This window comes from Akebia trifoliata, chromosome 16, assembly GCF_017979445.1.
Source record: "Akebia trifoliata isolate Shusen 1 chromosome 16, ASM1797944v1, whole genome shotgun sequence".
Classification (NCBI taxonomy): domain Eukaryota; kingdom Viridiplantae; phylum Streptophyta; class Magnoliopsida; order Ranunculales; family Lardizabalaceae; genus Akebia; species Akebia trifoliata.
In genome coordinates, this window is record NC_141390.1 from 15,692,055 (window position 1) to 15,707,770 (window position 15,716).

At 36.9% G+C, this 15,716-nt stretch overlaps 1 protein-coding gene across 1 annotated transcript in view; it reads left to right on the forward strand.

Annotated features, from left to right (window-relative positions):
• LOC147382627 (chitinase-like protein) overlaps positions 1-15,716 on the forward strand; it is a 41,698-nt gene that overhangs the window by 18,568 nt on the left and 7,414 nt on the right. Inside the window, exon 2 of the mRNA XM_086428508.1 lies at positions 11,731-11,781. Coding sequence (XP_086284634.1) covers positions 11,731-11,781 — 51 coding nt within the window. The remainder of the gene's footprint in view (positions 1-11,730; positions 11,782-15,716) is intronic.

A 15,716-nucleotide genomic window follows, 5' to 3' on the forward strand; every position in this document is an offset into this window, starting at 1 on the left:
GTAGGAGGAGCTCCAAACATGTACAGCCCATCCCTCTCATACCCCTTACCAAAAATCTTCCTCGAAGTCAGGTCCTGAAAGACACAGTGAGTAGGAAAAAATGTTACAGAGCAATTTAGAGATTTTGTTATACTTCTCACAGACATAAGGTTAAGAGATAGGTGAGGAACATGAAGAATAGAATCAAGAGAAAAAATAGGGGTTAAGGAGATAGTACCCTTACTGTGAATAGGGGTAAGAGACCCATCAGCAAGGCGAACCTTCTTGTGAGTAGTAGGAAAAGTGGGAGAAATAAAATGATTAGACTCACCGGTCATGTGATCAGAGGCACCAGAATCAATTACCCAAGTCAGAGGAGCAGAGCCAGACTGAGAGGTATAAAATGCAGAAGAGGTACTTGGAGGTATGGTAACAGATGCGACTGTTGAGGATGAGGGAGTTTGAGCCTGGACCTGATCCCGTACAATAGCTGTAATCTACGTCTGTAGATGTTGCAAATCAATAGTTCCAAGGGACGCAGAATCAACAGAGGTACATTCCACAACAGCAGCATGGGGCTGTCCCCCAGAAGATCTCAACAGGTGGGGATAAAGTTGAAAACAACGGGCCTTTTCATGGCCAATCTTCCCACAGTGGCTACACGTAAGACAACTACCTTTACCAAGTCCACGGATCCCACGGCCTCGATTTCTGGATCCTTGAGTACGAGAGTTAGAGAAACCCGAGTTGACTGCAAGAGCCATCTGATCTGTGTCTGGAGTAGGGATAATGACAGGGGACTGAGTCTGGGAAGGAACTACACGACGACGACGCTCATCGCTATCAATTGTCGCAAATGTCTCAAATAGGGACGGTAGAGGCGTGATATTAAGGATTTGGGTCCGTAATGCCTCAAACTCAGGGCGTAGACCCATGAGGAACTGATATGTCTGATGTCGAGCAATTCTCTTGACCACGTACTCGGCTGCCTCAGTAGACAACTCAGCCATAGACTTATAGTGTGAGAGTTCCTCCCAACGGGACTGAAGAAATCTAAAGTAATCTGCAATACTCTAATTTCCTTGTATAGCTTGAGCAATATCCCGATAAAGTTCATAAATTCGCGAGTCATTACGAGCATGTGCATATGTTTGAGTGAGAGCGGACCACAAAGAAGAAACTGTCTCATGATACATAAATATAGTGTTGATGTGTTGCTCCATGGAATTAAATAACCATCCAAGAATGGTGCAATTATCAATTTTCCATTGTTCAAATTTAGGATCAGTGAGAGGTGGCTTAGGAACAATACTTGACAGGCAACCAGATTTTCCTCTACTATCCAAATAAAGTTGCATCGACTGAGATCATGATTGAAAGTTACGACCATCTAGAGGGGCATTAGATATACATTGGACTGAGAAATTAACCCCAAGGTTTGAAGTAAAGTCCTTGGTTTCGTGAGTCGTCATGGCACACTATGAACAGGAAGAAACTTTGGATTGAAGAGAGATCTCCCGTAAGGCAAGATAATACTATTGATTGTTGTCGACAACACTCGAAATAGCCACTATTACTGTTGTTGGGATAGAGGTAACCAAAGTAGATGGTCGTATGTCACAGAAACAACCTATGTTGCTATCGTTGGACCTGTAGGCTGATCACAAAGGCAACGAACACTTGACAGCTGCTGTAGCAGGGCCTGTAGGGCTGATTGCACCCAGTTGTTGCTGTCGCAGGGGCTTGTAGGCTGATCGTAAGAGCAACTAATACTTGGCTGCTGCTGTCGCAAGGCCTGTAGGGTTGATCACACTTGGCTGCTGCTGTTGCAGGGCCTGTAAGGTTAATTGCAAGCCACCTAACTCTTGCTGTAGCTATCGCAGAGCCTCTAGGGCTGATCGCAGGGCACCCAATAGCTTGCTGCTGCTGTCCCAAGGTAGTTTAGTGCTTGTAAGGTTGATCGCAAGCAACCTAACCCTTGTTGTTGCTGTCGCAAGGCCTCTAGGGCTGATCGCAGGGCACCCAAAAGCTTGCAGCTGCTGTCGCAAGGTAGTTTAACACCTGTAAACTGATCGGAGTGAACCCAACACTTGTCTGCTCCTGTCGCAGAGAAGATTAGGGCTTGTAGGGCTGATTGCAGCGCAGGTAGGAGCTTGTAAACGAGATTGTGGGGGGCAGGAATGGATCTGTAAGAAGCAACGAAGACCTATAGGGATGATCGAAGTTCACCTAACAACACTAGGGCTAATCGCAAAGAGAAACCCTAACGTAGGGAAAAAAACACAGCGCAAATCTCTATTGCATCATGTGATCCAAAAAAAAATGAATAAAAAAAAAAGAAAAAAAAATTGCCTCCGAAGGGGAGAAACTCCGGATGAGACTACTACTAGATGATTGCGGTGATCAAAGAGAAGAAAAAGAAAATTGTTGAAGAGGGTGGTGTTTTAGCTCTGATACCAAGAAGAAATTTAGAAGAGAAAAGTCAGGTCTCATAATGAGATCTTAACATATATTTATAATCAATAATAAGGGAATGGACATAAATGCCCATACAAAGAAATAAAACTAAATAAACTAATTTTAGTCAAACTAGAACTGACTATTCTAATATTTCCAATAGAGCCCTCCTCAGGTGCCGGTGCAAAAGCAGCTTCCTCAACTTGTGCCAAAGTAAGATTTTTCTCCTTCGAACAATGGCACATCCATTGCATAAAAAATCCATGGATGATCTCCATTTGGCTCATCAAGGGAGATGGGGTCATAGAACCCCAGTTGCTCTTTCCTCTATAAGAATCTTTCACATAATTTTTGATTGTATTGCACGAAGACCAAGTAATTGAGTTTTTTTTGCTTACGTCGATTTTTTTTTTTTTTTTTGGTGTGAATCTATTATTTTAATTCAAATAAACATACATCAATTAAAATGTTTAAAATTCAAAATATATAAAACAAGAAAGAACTAAGAATTTATTATTTATTATTTAAAATTCAAAATATAAAAGTAAGAATTTAAAATTTACCATCTCGAATGTATTCCAGTTGCGCTCGCATTCGGATGGAAGACATGTTAGGCCAATTTCTTCAAATCTGGATCCTTTGAAATTGGATCCACTTCATATTGTGCCCACCAATCAGCTATGATATTTAATTCAAAAATATTTTAGTAATTTGAATTTGAACACTTAATGATTTGAATGAATCTAAATAAAATAATAAATCATTAAATATTTAATATTATTCTTACTTGGAGTCTGTGTTGGTCTATGTCGGATGACGATCTCCCTCCTGAAGATTCCTTCACTGTTCTTGTATCGATTCAATTGCAATGATATCTTGTCTTGTTCATCTCTCGTTGGAATCATTCTTTCTAAAATATCAAGTAACGCAATTATGTGTGTCGAATCTGCTTCATAACGATCAGTGGCTTGAAAGTACATGATTGAATTTATGTAGCCTAATACAAGGTAGACGACATTTGATTCCCCCTTCTTTTGTTTATAATGTCAATTACAAGCTTATAATTCCTTTATTAAAATGCATGATATTCCATTATTTTTAATTTAGTCTTTTCCATGTAACCATAAAAGTAACCCATTGGTAGTTTTTCATCACCATCCATCAATCTTAGGACAGTAATTAGTGGTCTGGCATTTCTTAAGGCCTTACAAACATTATTCCAAAAGTTTTGAGAAAGAATGATTTGGACAATTAGTTTTCCTTCGTTCTTCTTTGACCAAGGTCCATTATTCCAATCGGCTGACACTACAAAGCTTCTAAGTTTACTTTTCTTTCCATATAAGCTTTGTAGTGTCAAAAAAGCCGTTGCAAATCAGGTAATAGCCGGTCTAAGTAAGTTTTCACTAATATTTTTTTCTCATTCTTTGCAACAATAAAGCATGCTTATGCATGAAAACAGTAATTTTTCTAGCTCTAACAATAGTTTTAATATGTAACTTACCAATGTCTTCTAAAATAAGATCAATATAATGTGCCGCACAAGACGATCAATACAAACGAGGTCTCTTGTTCATTAACAAGCGACCCACAGCCACATATGCAACTGCATTGTCCATGATCACTTGGACAATATTTTCTTTTCCGATTTCATCAATTACACTATCTAGTAATTTAAAAAGATATTCAGCCATGTGGGAATAGGTTGATGCATCGATAGATTTAACTAACATAGTTTCAGTTGGACAATTAACTAAAAAGTTAATTAATGGTCACCAGATCTATCAATCCATCCATCGGTCATTAAAGTACACCCGTAGGTCTTCCATTTTTCTTGATTTTCATTAAGGAAACCTTGAGTGAACTCTATCTCTTTCTTTAGACATGGCTCTCTAATTTCATGGTAAGATGGTGCCTTAAGTCTCGGTCTAAATTGTCCAATGACCTCAGCTATGACCTTAAAATTTTTCAATTTAACAGTATTAAAGGCATTACCCGCTTGCCAAAGCCATTTTGATATGTATTGGATAATAGTTTTTCTATCTATACATGGCTCTCGATTGTGGTTTGTGCAGGACCTTTTCCCTTTTCTTTTTGGGTAACCACATCTTCGGGATGTGGCTTACACCATCTATCTAGTGAACCTCCACCACAAGCTCTTTTAGATGCTCTTCTTGTCGGTGCAATAGGTGGTCTATAACACCCAGTCGATGTGGTCGTGGGGGGAGTATCATGTTTATGTGCATAAATGTCATCATCATTATCCTCATCAATCCCACCACTACCTCCACCCTCCATGTAATTTTGTAATATAGCGGCATCATCACTTTTTTCCCTAGAAGTCTTGTCTAAATATTCCATTATTTCTCGTTTGATTTTGGGACTAACTTTTGGGCATGCTCTAGCAATTGACCCCGAAATGTGAGTAAGGTGTTGTTTGTCGTGTGCGATTCCTCCTTGGCTTAAGTAGCCACACAATTCACACACCACTTGGTTTTTTTCGGTGGCACTACGGTAATGACCATATTTCCAACCGGGGTCATTTGATTTGGGCCTTAGGGAGGAGTTGGCTGATGAAGAAGCCGTGTTCTTCAAATGTCGAACAAAAAGGTAACTACTAGTACTAACTAAGTGAAATAATTTTATAAATACCTCAAGTCCAATGCTCCAAACTTATTGATTCTTGAATCTTGGTATTTGATCTTCTTGAATGAATAATGATTGATGGTTCTTTAATCTTGATCTTGATTCTTGACTCTTGACTCTTGATTCTTGAATCTTGAATTCTGGATCTTAATCTTGATTCTTGAAACTTAGAGAGTCTTGATTGATTCTTGAGAGTTGAATGATGAGTCTTGAATTTGACCTTGTGTCCTTGATTCTTGAAAGTTGAAACTTGAGGCCTGTTTGGATACCAGGAGCAGAACTACTCTTCCAAAGAACAGGAGCTGAAGTACTCTATGGAGGAGCTGGAAAAGTAATTATGTGCAGAAATGGCGTTTGACAATCAACTCTATGAAGTACTGGCAGAAGTACTTTTGTGCTGGAAGTTTGTTTGGGAACCATACTGACTTCTCATGACTTCTAGAAAAAAGACTAGAATACCCTTATATTATACCAGTTACTGTTTTTTATCTTTTAGTGTCATAATATGCCTTCAAACTATATTGTTTTTGACATTTTAACTATAAATATTAATATAATATAATATAATAATATTAATATAATATAATATAATATTTTAAATATTAAATATTAATATAATATGTTTAAATCCATTATACTTAAAATTTAAAAAAAAATTTGACTAACTGTTTTTGACATAATATGACATAATATTAAAAAAAAAATTGACAGACTGTCTTTTAGTGTCATAAGATGCCTTCAAACTATACTGTTTTTTACATTTTAACTATAAATATTAATATAATATAATATAATAATATTAATATAATATAATATAATATTTTAAATATTAAATATTAATATAATGTGTTTAAATCCATTATACTCAAAATTTTTAAAAAAAATTGACAGACTGTCTTTTAGTGTCATAATATGCCTTCAAACTATATTGTTTTTGACATTTTAACTATAAATATTAATATAATATAATAATATAATATAATATAATATAATATAATATTTTAAATATTAAATATTAATATAATGTGTTTAACTATAAATATTATATAATATAATATAATAAATATTAATATAATATAATATAATATTTTAAATATTAAATATTAATATAATGTGTTTAAATCCATTATACTCAAAATTAAAAAAAAAAAAAATAATATTAATAAATGTTTCTTTTGTTTGATTTAAGGGCAAATGAATTAGAAATATTTTCATAGAAAATTAATAAAGTTAGGGGTATTTTGGTAAAACGAACCGTTAGATTTTGACTCCCCGCAAGAAGAGTTTTGAGAAATAGGTTTTCTTGACTTCTTCATAAAGAGTAATTTCTTGCTCTTGCGCGGAGTAACTCTTCGAAAGAGTAGTTCATACAAACGCATCCAAACGACGTCTAACTCCCCGCAAGAGTCAGAAGTAGCCAAGGAGTCCTATCCAAACGCCTACTTGGAGTCTTGCTTGTTCTTGATTCTTGAATTTGGATGAATAAAAGGAAGTGTAGAGACTAGAATTTGATCTTGCTTCTTGATTTTGAATAAACTTGATGATTTTGATACTTAGAGTTGTAGAATGCTCAGTGGAAGTTGTATTTGAAGTAATGCAAAGGAGGGATGTAAGAGTGGAGTATTTATAAGTAAATAAGAAAGCAAAAAAAAAAAAAAAAAAAAAAAAAAAAAAAAAAAGGGAAAAAAGAAAAAAGAAAAAGGAAAAAAATCAAATTTCTGTCCAACGGCTACTTTTTTAGCCGTTGGACACATACGCCATCACATATGTTATATGCGCATATTTCTATTGTGCCATTGCATACATAGCAGCCACCAATTTTTCACATATGCGCATATACAATCGCTTTTGACAACATTGCTATTCAGATACATTTTATTTTGAATCTTGTCTTATCAACCATTGTGTTGCATGGCATATTGGTGGAAGGTGCATATCTCCACATCGGGATACATGATAAATTGTTATTAGGATGTGTCATTCAATGTCTTAAGATTTGTGTTGGATCAATATGGGGATATGTGTTGAGTACCGCCTCAAAATACATGTCATATCTCCCTTAAAATCAATCATTGAGATATGTTTTTTGGTTCCATGTGTCCAATACGGTTTTTTTCCATACGACATGGTCCCCTCTTAGAGATGGAAATCACTCTATCGAGATCCACTTTCGAGAATATCACATTCTTCCCCATCTCGTTTTTTCTTTGTAAATGTAACCATTTTTTAGTCCCTACTAGGATTCACCTTGCTCTTCTCAAAACACCTCCAAGGGCATTTGATCACTTCTTGGGCTACTTAGGGGCATAGTGCTCTCTTCTTGAGTATTGTTGGGGATATTTAGCCACATCCTAGGATGCATAAGGAATTGCCGCCCTTTTCCTGACTACCTCCGAGAAAACTTAGCTAGTTGTTAGGCTACTTAGGGACTTGTCTCTCTCTTCTAATGTACCTTAGGGTACTTAGTTGCTTCTTAGGCTACTTAGGGGCTTGTCGCCTTATCCTGAAACCTCCATGGAAACTTAGCCACTTACCGGGCTCTTTAGGGATATACCATTCTCTTTCTGTATACTTGGGGAACTTAGCCACTTCCCTAGTTCCTTAGAGACTTACCGCTCTCTTCTTAAGTAGCTTTGGAAAAATTAGCCACTTTCTGGGATGTTTAAGGACTTGTCATCTTATTCCCAAGCAGCTTTGGGGAAACCTGCTTTCCGTGCTACTTAGGGACTTGCCTCCTTCTCTCTGGGTACCTCAAGTAGTCTTAGCCACTTACTAGGCTCCTTAGGGACTTAGCTTTGCCTTGCAAACAGAGAGGAGACAAAATCCAAAACCCATTTTCCTTTTTAGTCATGTACATCATACTTTAATGTACATGTACAACAATGCCAAATAACCTTTTATCTTATCCTTGCAAATGTAGACATGATGAAACCCCAAAATCCCTTTTCCTGTTTTTTTATTTTTGTTACACTAAATAAAGTCTAAAAAGGGATCACACGAGGTAACCACTGTTACCTTGGAACAATGATACTTTGAGTGCCCTATTGCAATTCTTGTAACCCCCAATTTCTAGTTATTGAAGCTGAAAATCCAATCCTTAGAGCAGAAGTAAAACATGTCTTCTTCATATTCCTATAGATAACGCTAACTTCTCCTCAGAAATACTAATACTAATACTAATTGCCATAAATGTAAAAACATGAGCAAAGGATAACCCAAGACCCAACATTGTGGAGCTGTATGTGAACTTGAACCATCTTATGATTTTCGGCATTTTATTCGATTCTAAGGTGGCTTTTCCTATAAGAAGCCAAAAAAGGAGGTTCAAGACCTATCAAAAAAAGAAGAGAAAAAAGGAGTTTCAATACCATACTATTCATAGAGGTAAGACATGATGGAAGCATTTACTAGACAAGAATCACTGAGTTCTCAGTCTGATGCTAGGGTTGACCTAGGTTTGATGCAATCCAGAGAAGTTGCAACACACAAGTGATTGCAAGAACTTTTAGCCTTGACCAATCCCTCAGGCAGAGAAGGTTATCTTATAGTAGCAGGAAGCTTCTATCTGGCATGCCGCTCCCACTGCAGAATCCTGCTCTTGCTTCCGCTTCCACTTTCGGTTGTAAAATAGTTCAATTCCTAGTTTTTATGATGCTACCGCTCCTGAAAAATAGTGGTTTCCAATAGCTAACCGTAACCCCTTCTGCAATTGAAACTCTTTCTCTCTCTACATTTCATCTTATATTCTCCCCTTTATCTCATTGTTCAATGCGCTGGAAATCCCCCTCTCCCTTTTTTTGATTGTTAAATTGGACTTGAACCCATGACTTCCGAGTTGGATTGCATTTTTCAAAAAACTGAGATATGTATACTAGGGGTGTACATTGGATTGGGTAAATCCGATAACCGAATCAATCCGAAGCCTTTTGGATTGGATTGGTTCGGATTGAGCATGGTTTGGTTCGGTGCGGATTGTATATAAAAAAATCCGATTGATTTGGCTCGGTTCCAAATTAGGGGTATAATAGAACCGAACCAATCCGATAACCGAACTAATCCGAAATATCTATTATATATATATATATATACCCTTTCTTAGTTTCGATCTTCTATTATCTATTTCTCTATCTCAACTGTGTTAGTTTGTTATGAAGAGGTAACTCATCAAAGTCTTCAACTTCATCTCCTCTATTTTTTTCTAACAAAAACTCATAAAAAATGTACACAAATCTCTCTCTCAACTCTTAAATGGATCAATCCATTTATGGAAAAACTTTTTCAAAGAGTTTGATTCCTTGTTTTTTTATGAGAACCTTTATGCCGTGTTTGTTAGATGAAATATACAATATGAACCTAGACTTGGATTCGTTAATCTACCATTTATGGATTACTTTCCTCACTAATCCATCCAAAATTCCAATTTTAAAATTGTAATTTTTTTTAGTCTCATTGAACTTCCTCTAATTTTTAATTTATACAGATTTTAGTCAAAATTTAATCATGAAATCATTTTCATTTAAAAAATAGGCATTATTTATGATATGATCCAAAGGGTTCTTCTTTTGAAAGAAAAAATACTAGTTTTTCTATATGAGAGCTGGGAACCGATCCGAACCAATCCGAACCAAGGTTGGTTTGGTTTGGTTCTATATGGTAATTGGATTGGTTTGGTTCCAAATTTGTAGAACCGATCATGTTTGGTTTGGTGCCAATTTTGTCAAAATCCGAACCATGTGCACCCCTAATGTATACTAGCCCCAACATGCAGGAAATTTCTGGTTCCCACAGGGAGTTAGCTCTCTACCGGAGTAGAAGCTTGAAGCAACCTCTTAGGTGCTTCGTAAAAATTAGCTTCTAGCTCCAGTTGGCTTCCAGCTACCAGCAAGAGCCAAAAGCTCTCTTTGACGCCCAACCAAACAACTACTCAGTCTCTCTCTAGGTTTTTAGTGAGTTCTGTGTTAGATACAGGTTCGCTGAATTCAATACCCTATTACCCAATAGTCAAATATGCTCGAATGCAACGATCATGTAGAGAAATAGAGAAATAATTCTGTTTTAAAAGTTCTACTAAATGTTTTCTTCAAAAGAATGAGGGCAACAACTAAGGGGCTCAGATAGATATCTTTCAGCTTGACCAGAAGGGGGTGGGTTACTTTACCGTCCAATGTGGTCAAAGTTGAGTCCAGGGCAGGGGATCAATGTGAAAAGAGAAGGTACTGGGGATGTTTTCAAGGGTAGTCAAATTGAGGTTAGAAAAGTTTTCCTTTGAATTTTTTTTTGAAGATATGTTTTCTAAGCAAGTAGACATGGCCTAGATATAAAATTTGTTTTTAGATCGAAACAATTAGTATTTGTTATGGTTGAACAGTCTCCGTTAAAGCTATCTGATGGATATTTTTTATTGCAACTGAATTATCTCCTAATTTTATGGGGATTCTTATTTTATTTTTTATTTTTTATTTTTATTTTATAGTTAAAGGGTTAGTGGTTAGCAAGGTGAAGTTGGGTTCAATGGGGTTCTGAGGATTCTGAAAAATCTTAAGAGAAAAAAAGTCCCTGAAAAATGCATATGCTGTTTTAATTATTTTCGAACTCTTATATTTTACGGTTATGTACTTTAATGACCTTTAGATTAAAATGGCTGTTAGATTTTAGAGGGGCATTTTTTGAAAGAAAACTTTCAGCTTCAAATAACCGTCAGGAAGGTGGCTTCTCTTTGTATTAAAGGACAAATAACTACAATATACTATAACTACTGTAATCCCAAATAACTATCTTATTCTTCTCTTCACCACCCTCTTTGAAACCAACCATCTTCAGTTTCTTCATCTCCTCTAACATGTTCAATATAACATCCATCTAAGAGCAAATGGTTGGGTTTTACACTGATGTTTATGATGTATCTGTCATCACAATTATAGTGAATCCCTCTCTCCTATCTCGCTTTGAACTGGGGTTTGTTCGACAGCAGAATTTGGCCAACCACCCCATGCTGCCATGTGGGAGTAGGTCTTATTTTGTTTTTCTTTTTTTCCAGCAGTCTGTCAACATATCATTTTTCAACCAACCAAGACCTTAAACAATGTGTCAGATAAAATGACTTGGACAGTGTGTCTAATTTTTCCTCTTCTAATGAACCACCTTATGAAAAGTAATTTCTCAGACCTCTAGTGCAATATCAATTTTTTGAACTGTACTTAGTAATTGTGAGAAAACTTGTGTTTCAACCATGTGAATGTTATGCATTTTCTCAAATCACATATTGAAAGCTTCTCTAAAAACTCCTACCGTATAAAATTTCTTGTTTTGACCAGCTCAGGTACGATTGAGTGGCTTCATTTCGTATGGGTAGAATCCAAGATTACCTGATTGTGAACTCTGTGAATTGTTAAGGAATCTGATTTCCAAATGAAGTAGTTGATAGGGCCTGGAAATAATAATCCCCTCCAACATACACAACAAAGTGACTTCCTTGGGTTGTTACTGTATAGATAGTACAAGTATGCTTGTGTTGCTAATTGAGAATATATATGTTTTGGGAAGTACAAATAAATATCTTACCTTCTTCTAGCATTTGGGTTTAATAGTGTAGTGATCTCTTTTTGTTTAAGTAATAGCTACTGACAATGCAAATCATTCTCTTACTGGCAGACTTCTATCGCTTTTATGAGCCTTGTAATAGCAGCTGTTCCAACTTTATATGTAAGTTTGTCTTACTTGATTATCTTCTTATTGAACATTTCAGCATCTATAGGCAAGCAACTACTCATATGTAACTGAAGTTATGGAACTCTTTTTTTTTTCTTTCTTTCTTTTAAATATTTTATTTGATTCTAGATTTAAGACGTTTTTTTTTTTAAGAGGTAAAAGAGCTATATATTAATAAAGACGGAGGTCGAGATGACCAGCCGCAAATACAAAGTGAACCCAAAACAAACTTATAAAGAGCACAAGGAGTCCCATTTAAAAACCAACTCCTCAAAGAAAACCCCTTTAAAACCTACATCTAACTTACACCAAAAATACAAGTAGCCTAAAGTCATCAAAATTAGCTAATGAATAGAGCACTCCTCTTCCAAGGAAATTCTCCTATTTCTTTCCTTCCAAATGCTCCAACAAATAGTAAAAGGAAGCAAAGCCCAGAGCACGCTTTTCCTACTAGCCAACTCCAAAAAAGGGATTTCAAGGAAGTAGGGAAAACCCAATCCACATTGAGCAAACTAAGAAAATGAGACAAAATTTTGGAGGCAAAAGAGCAATGCAATAGCAGGTGGTCATTGGTCTCCCCACTTGCTTGATACAAGCAACAAAAGTTAGGAGTACTATAACCCCTAGAATGAGATGATCTAGGGTTAGAGGCTTGTTGGAGACAGCGAGCCAAGCAAAGAAAGAGATTTTAGAAGGAACTTTTGAATCCCAAATTATTTTATCTGGAAAAAGAACTAGAATTTGGACATATAGAGTGGCTCAGAAAGAACTCACCGAAAATCTTCTCTCTTTATTGCAGGTCCATTCCCAAGTATCTCTAGTTGTTGGCTCTAGGCACTAAGATTCCGAAACCAAAGATAGGCCAACTAGCTCCTGAATTTTCCAGTCGTTAAGAGCCCTTCTTAGATCCAGATCCCAAGAGGTACCACTCCCAGAGTGATCTACAGGAACCGGAATGGGCTTTTCCTTTTTAGAGGAGAGCTCATAGATCAAGGGAAATTGTTGGGATAAAATTGTTTCACTGCACCAAGTGTCTTCCCAAAATCGAATGTATTCCCCACTTCCCACTTTAAACACAATCAACTTCCAAAAATCATTGTAGCCTTTCCCCACTCCTCAACAATACGAAGACTTCACTTCCCCACTTTCCAAACCTAACATCGTCTCCCCAAATTTAGCCTTAATGACTTTCCTCCATAAAGTATCTTTCTTTCCTCCAAATCTCCACAACTATTTTCTAAGCAACGCCTTATTTGGTAACCTAAAACCTTTGACTCCTAAGCCTCTTTTCTTTTTAGGCACACACACCTCTTTCCAACTAAGCAAATGTTATTTCTTTTTCCCCTCTTTGTCATTCCACAGAAAATTCCTGACTAGCGTTTCCAAACTTACCTCCACACTCTTAGGGATGGAAAAAAAAAAGGCATGATAAACTAGTATGCTCTCCAAGGTACTTCTAATTAATGTCAACTTTCCTCCTTTTGAAAAATACTTCGTTTTCTAAGAGCTCAATCTTTTCTCCATTCTTTCTAAAATCGGATCCCAAATTACCTTACTCTTATACGAAGCCTTAAAGGAAGACCTAGATAGGATGAGGGAAGAGTCCACTTTACAACCAAATAAAGCCGCTCATCTATGGCTCTGTGGAACCGAACCTACTCCCAAGAACTTGCTTTCCTAAAATTAATCCGAAGACCTAAAATCGTTTCGAAGAAACAAAGTAACCCCCTCAAGACTATCACCTGATTGGTTGAGGCCCCCAAAAAGACAAGAGTGTCATTGGCCAATTGAAGGTGAGTAACTTGAGGACCCCCATCTTTGACCAAAAAACTTCTAGATCTCCCTTGTGGTGATGTCCATGATGTGCGTTGGTATCCTTGTGTTTAGGGGCGATGCCAGGGGGGGAGGGGGCAGTTGCTCACCCTGAACTTTTTCAAAGGGATTTAGTACCCCTCTAACATGTTATATTTGAGATGCCATGTTTTTGAACTGATACCATGCCTCTCGCCCCCTCTCTTTCATATAAGTTGTTTGCCCCCACCAATTTTTTTTAAACTTTTTTTGCCCCCTTAAACTTTTGGGGTGATTTAGACACCCGTCTTAATTTTTTATGAACATTTGACATACCGCTATGTTATAAAATTGATCATATGTCTTTCTTGCCGTCCCCCACCCATTAATTTTTGGGTGATCCCTTTATACTTTTGCAAATATTGGAGATACCCTTATTTTTAAACGGATGACATGCAGCCATGCACCCTTTGACCTTGTTCTTCTCTCCCAAACTAACAAAAAATAATCTAAATACCCTCATTTTAAACCAATAACCAATTTTTTTAAAAAAATATTTTTAAAATTTCCACTTCTCCTAAACAACCTTGCCTTGTTACCTTTTTTCAAGCTTAGTTAATCCTCTATTCTCCTTCAAGTAAAGACTAGTTCTCCAAAAACATTTGACCTTCCCACATTGTCTTTGGAAACATGATCTTCAGCTTTGACACTGTCCCACTAGTAGACTCTCCTCTTCATCTTTGGCATTGCAAACCATTACTCACAAAACAACCCCCCCCCCCCCCCCCCTCCCCCCCCCCCCCCCCCCCCCCTCTTCCTGGCACACCCCCATTGCTCAAATAAGCCACATATATTGGCCCATCATCCACAGAGGCAACATATATACTTCTCCCATCACACTGGGGGTAAAGTTTGTCAGCAAAGAATTTTTATGTAGCTTAGCACTACCAAAAATAAATGGAGTACAAAACAAGGGATTGATCCTAAGAACTTAGAATTTGTAGGGATATCCTTTGCTTGAAACTCAATGCTTCCGAGTTTAAAAATAGGCTTTATTTCTCTCAATAGTGAAATTTTCCACATGCATGCCGATCGAAAAAAGAAAAAACTAACCATAGATTGTAACAAAACTTCTATAGGGCTTCCCTAATCTACTCCACTTCTATCATGTAACATTAATATTCCCCATAAATCATTTCCCCTTTCAGTTTAATGGAGTTCCGTGGTTCTCCCATGTTTGAAGGCCTTTTCTTTAAAAGTCTCTCTTTCACCTAGCGAAAATTCGCAGCTCTTCTCCAAAGGTACAAGGGAAATTTTTTCTTATACATTTGTTTTTATTCAATTTGTGGTACAAGAGCAAGTTCCTTTGTTGGGAACCGTCAGGCTACAATTAGTAGTAGGAGCAGTTTAAGAATTTGATCTTAAACTCCGGTAATCTCAGCAAGCTGATCTACTTATGCACAGCTGGTTAGAAGATGGGGCCCCTTTGTCACAACAAAATAGTCTCGATGAGGAGATAGATTAGCAATAGAGAAAATGAATGGCCTTATGAGCTGACTAATTCAACTCGTCAACGCTTATTAGGATTGGTTCTTCTGATAGTAGTGCCCTACTCTAGTACCACTTTGAAGTTGCATTATTCAATTTTTGGTACCAGAGCTAGTTCCTTTGTTGGGAACTGACAGGCTATAATTAGTACTAGGAGCAGTTTATGAATTTAATCTTAAACTCCGGTAATTTCAGCAAGCTGATCTACTTATGCAACTGGTTAGAAGGAGGGGGGGCTGGCTTTGTTTCAACAAAATAGTCTCAATGAGGAGATAGCTTAGCAATATAGAAAATGAATGGCCTTGTGAGCTGACTAATTCAACTCGTCAACGCTTATTAGGATTGGTTCTTCCGATAGTAGTGCCCTACTCTAGTACCACTTTGAAGTTGCATTTTGTTTATTTGTTTTCTCTTAGATATGGTGAAGTTTAAGCAAAGTTGGAAAAAGCCAGGAAAAGGCTTTATGAAATTTAAGTCTGATGGGAAATCTTTGAATGCTCTGGATTTTGCCAATTGGGGAGTGCTCAGGTTTTATTCCATTCCTGATTTTGTGAACTCCAATGAGCACTTGGTACAGGTTGAACATTATG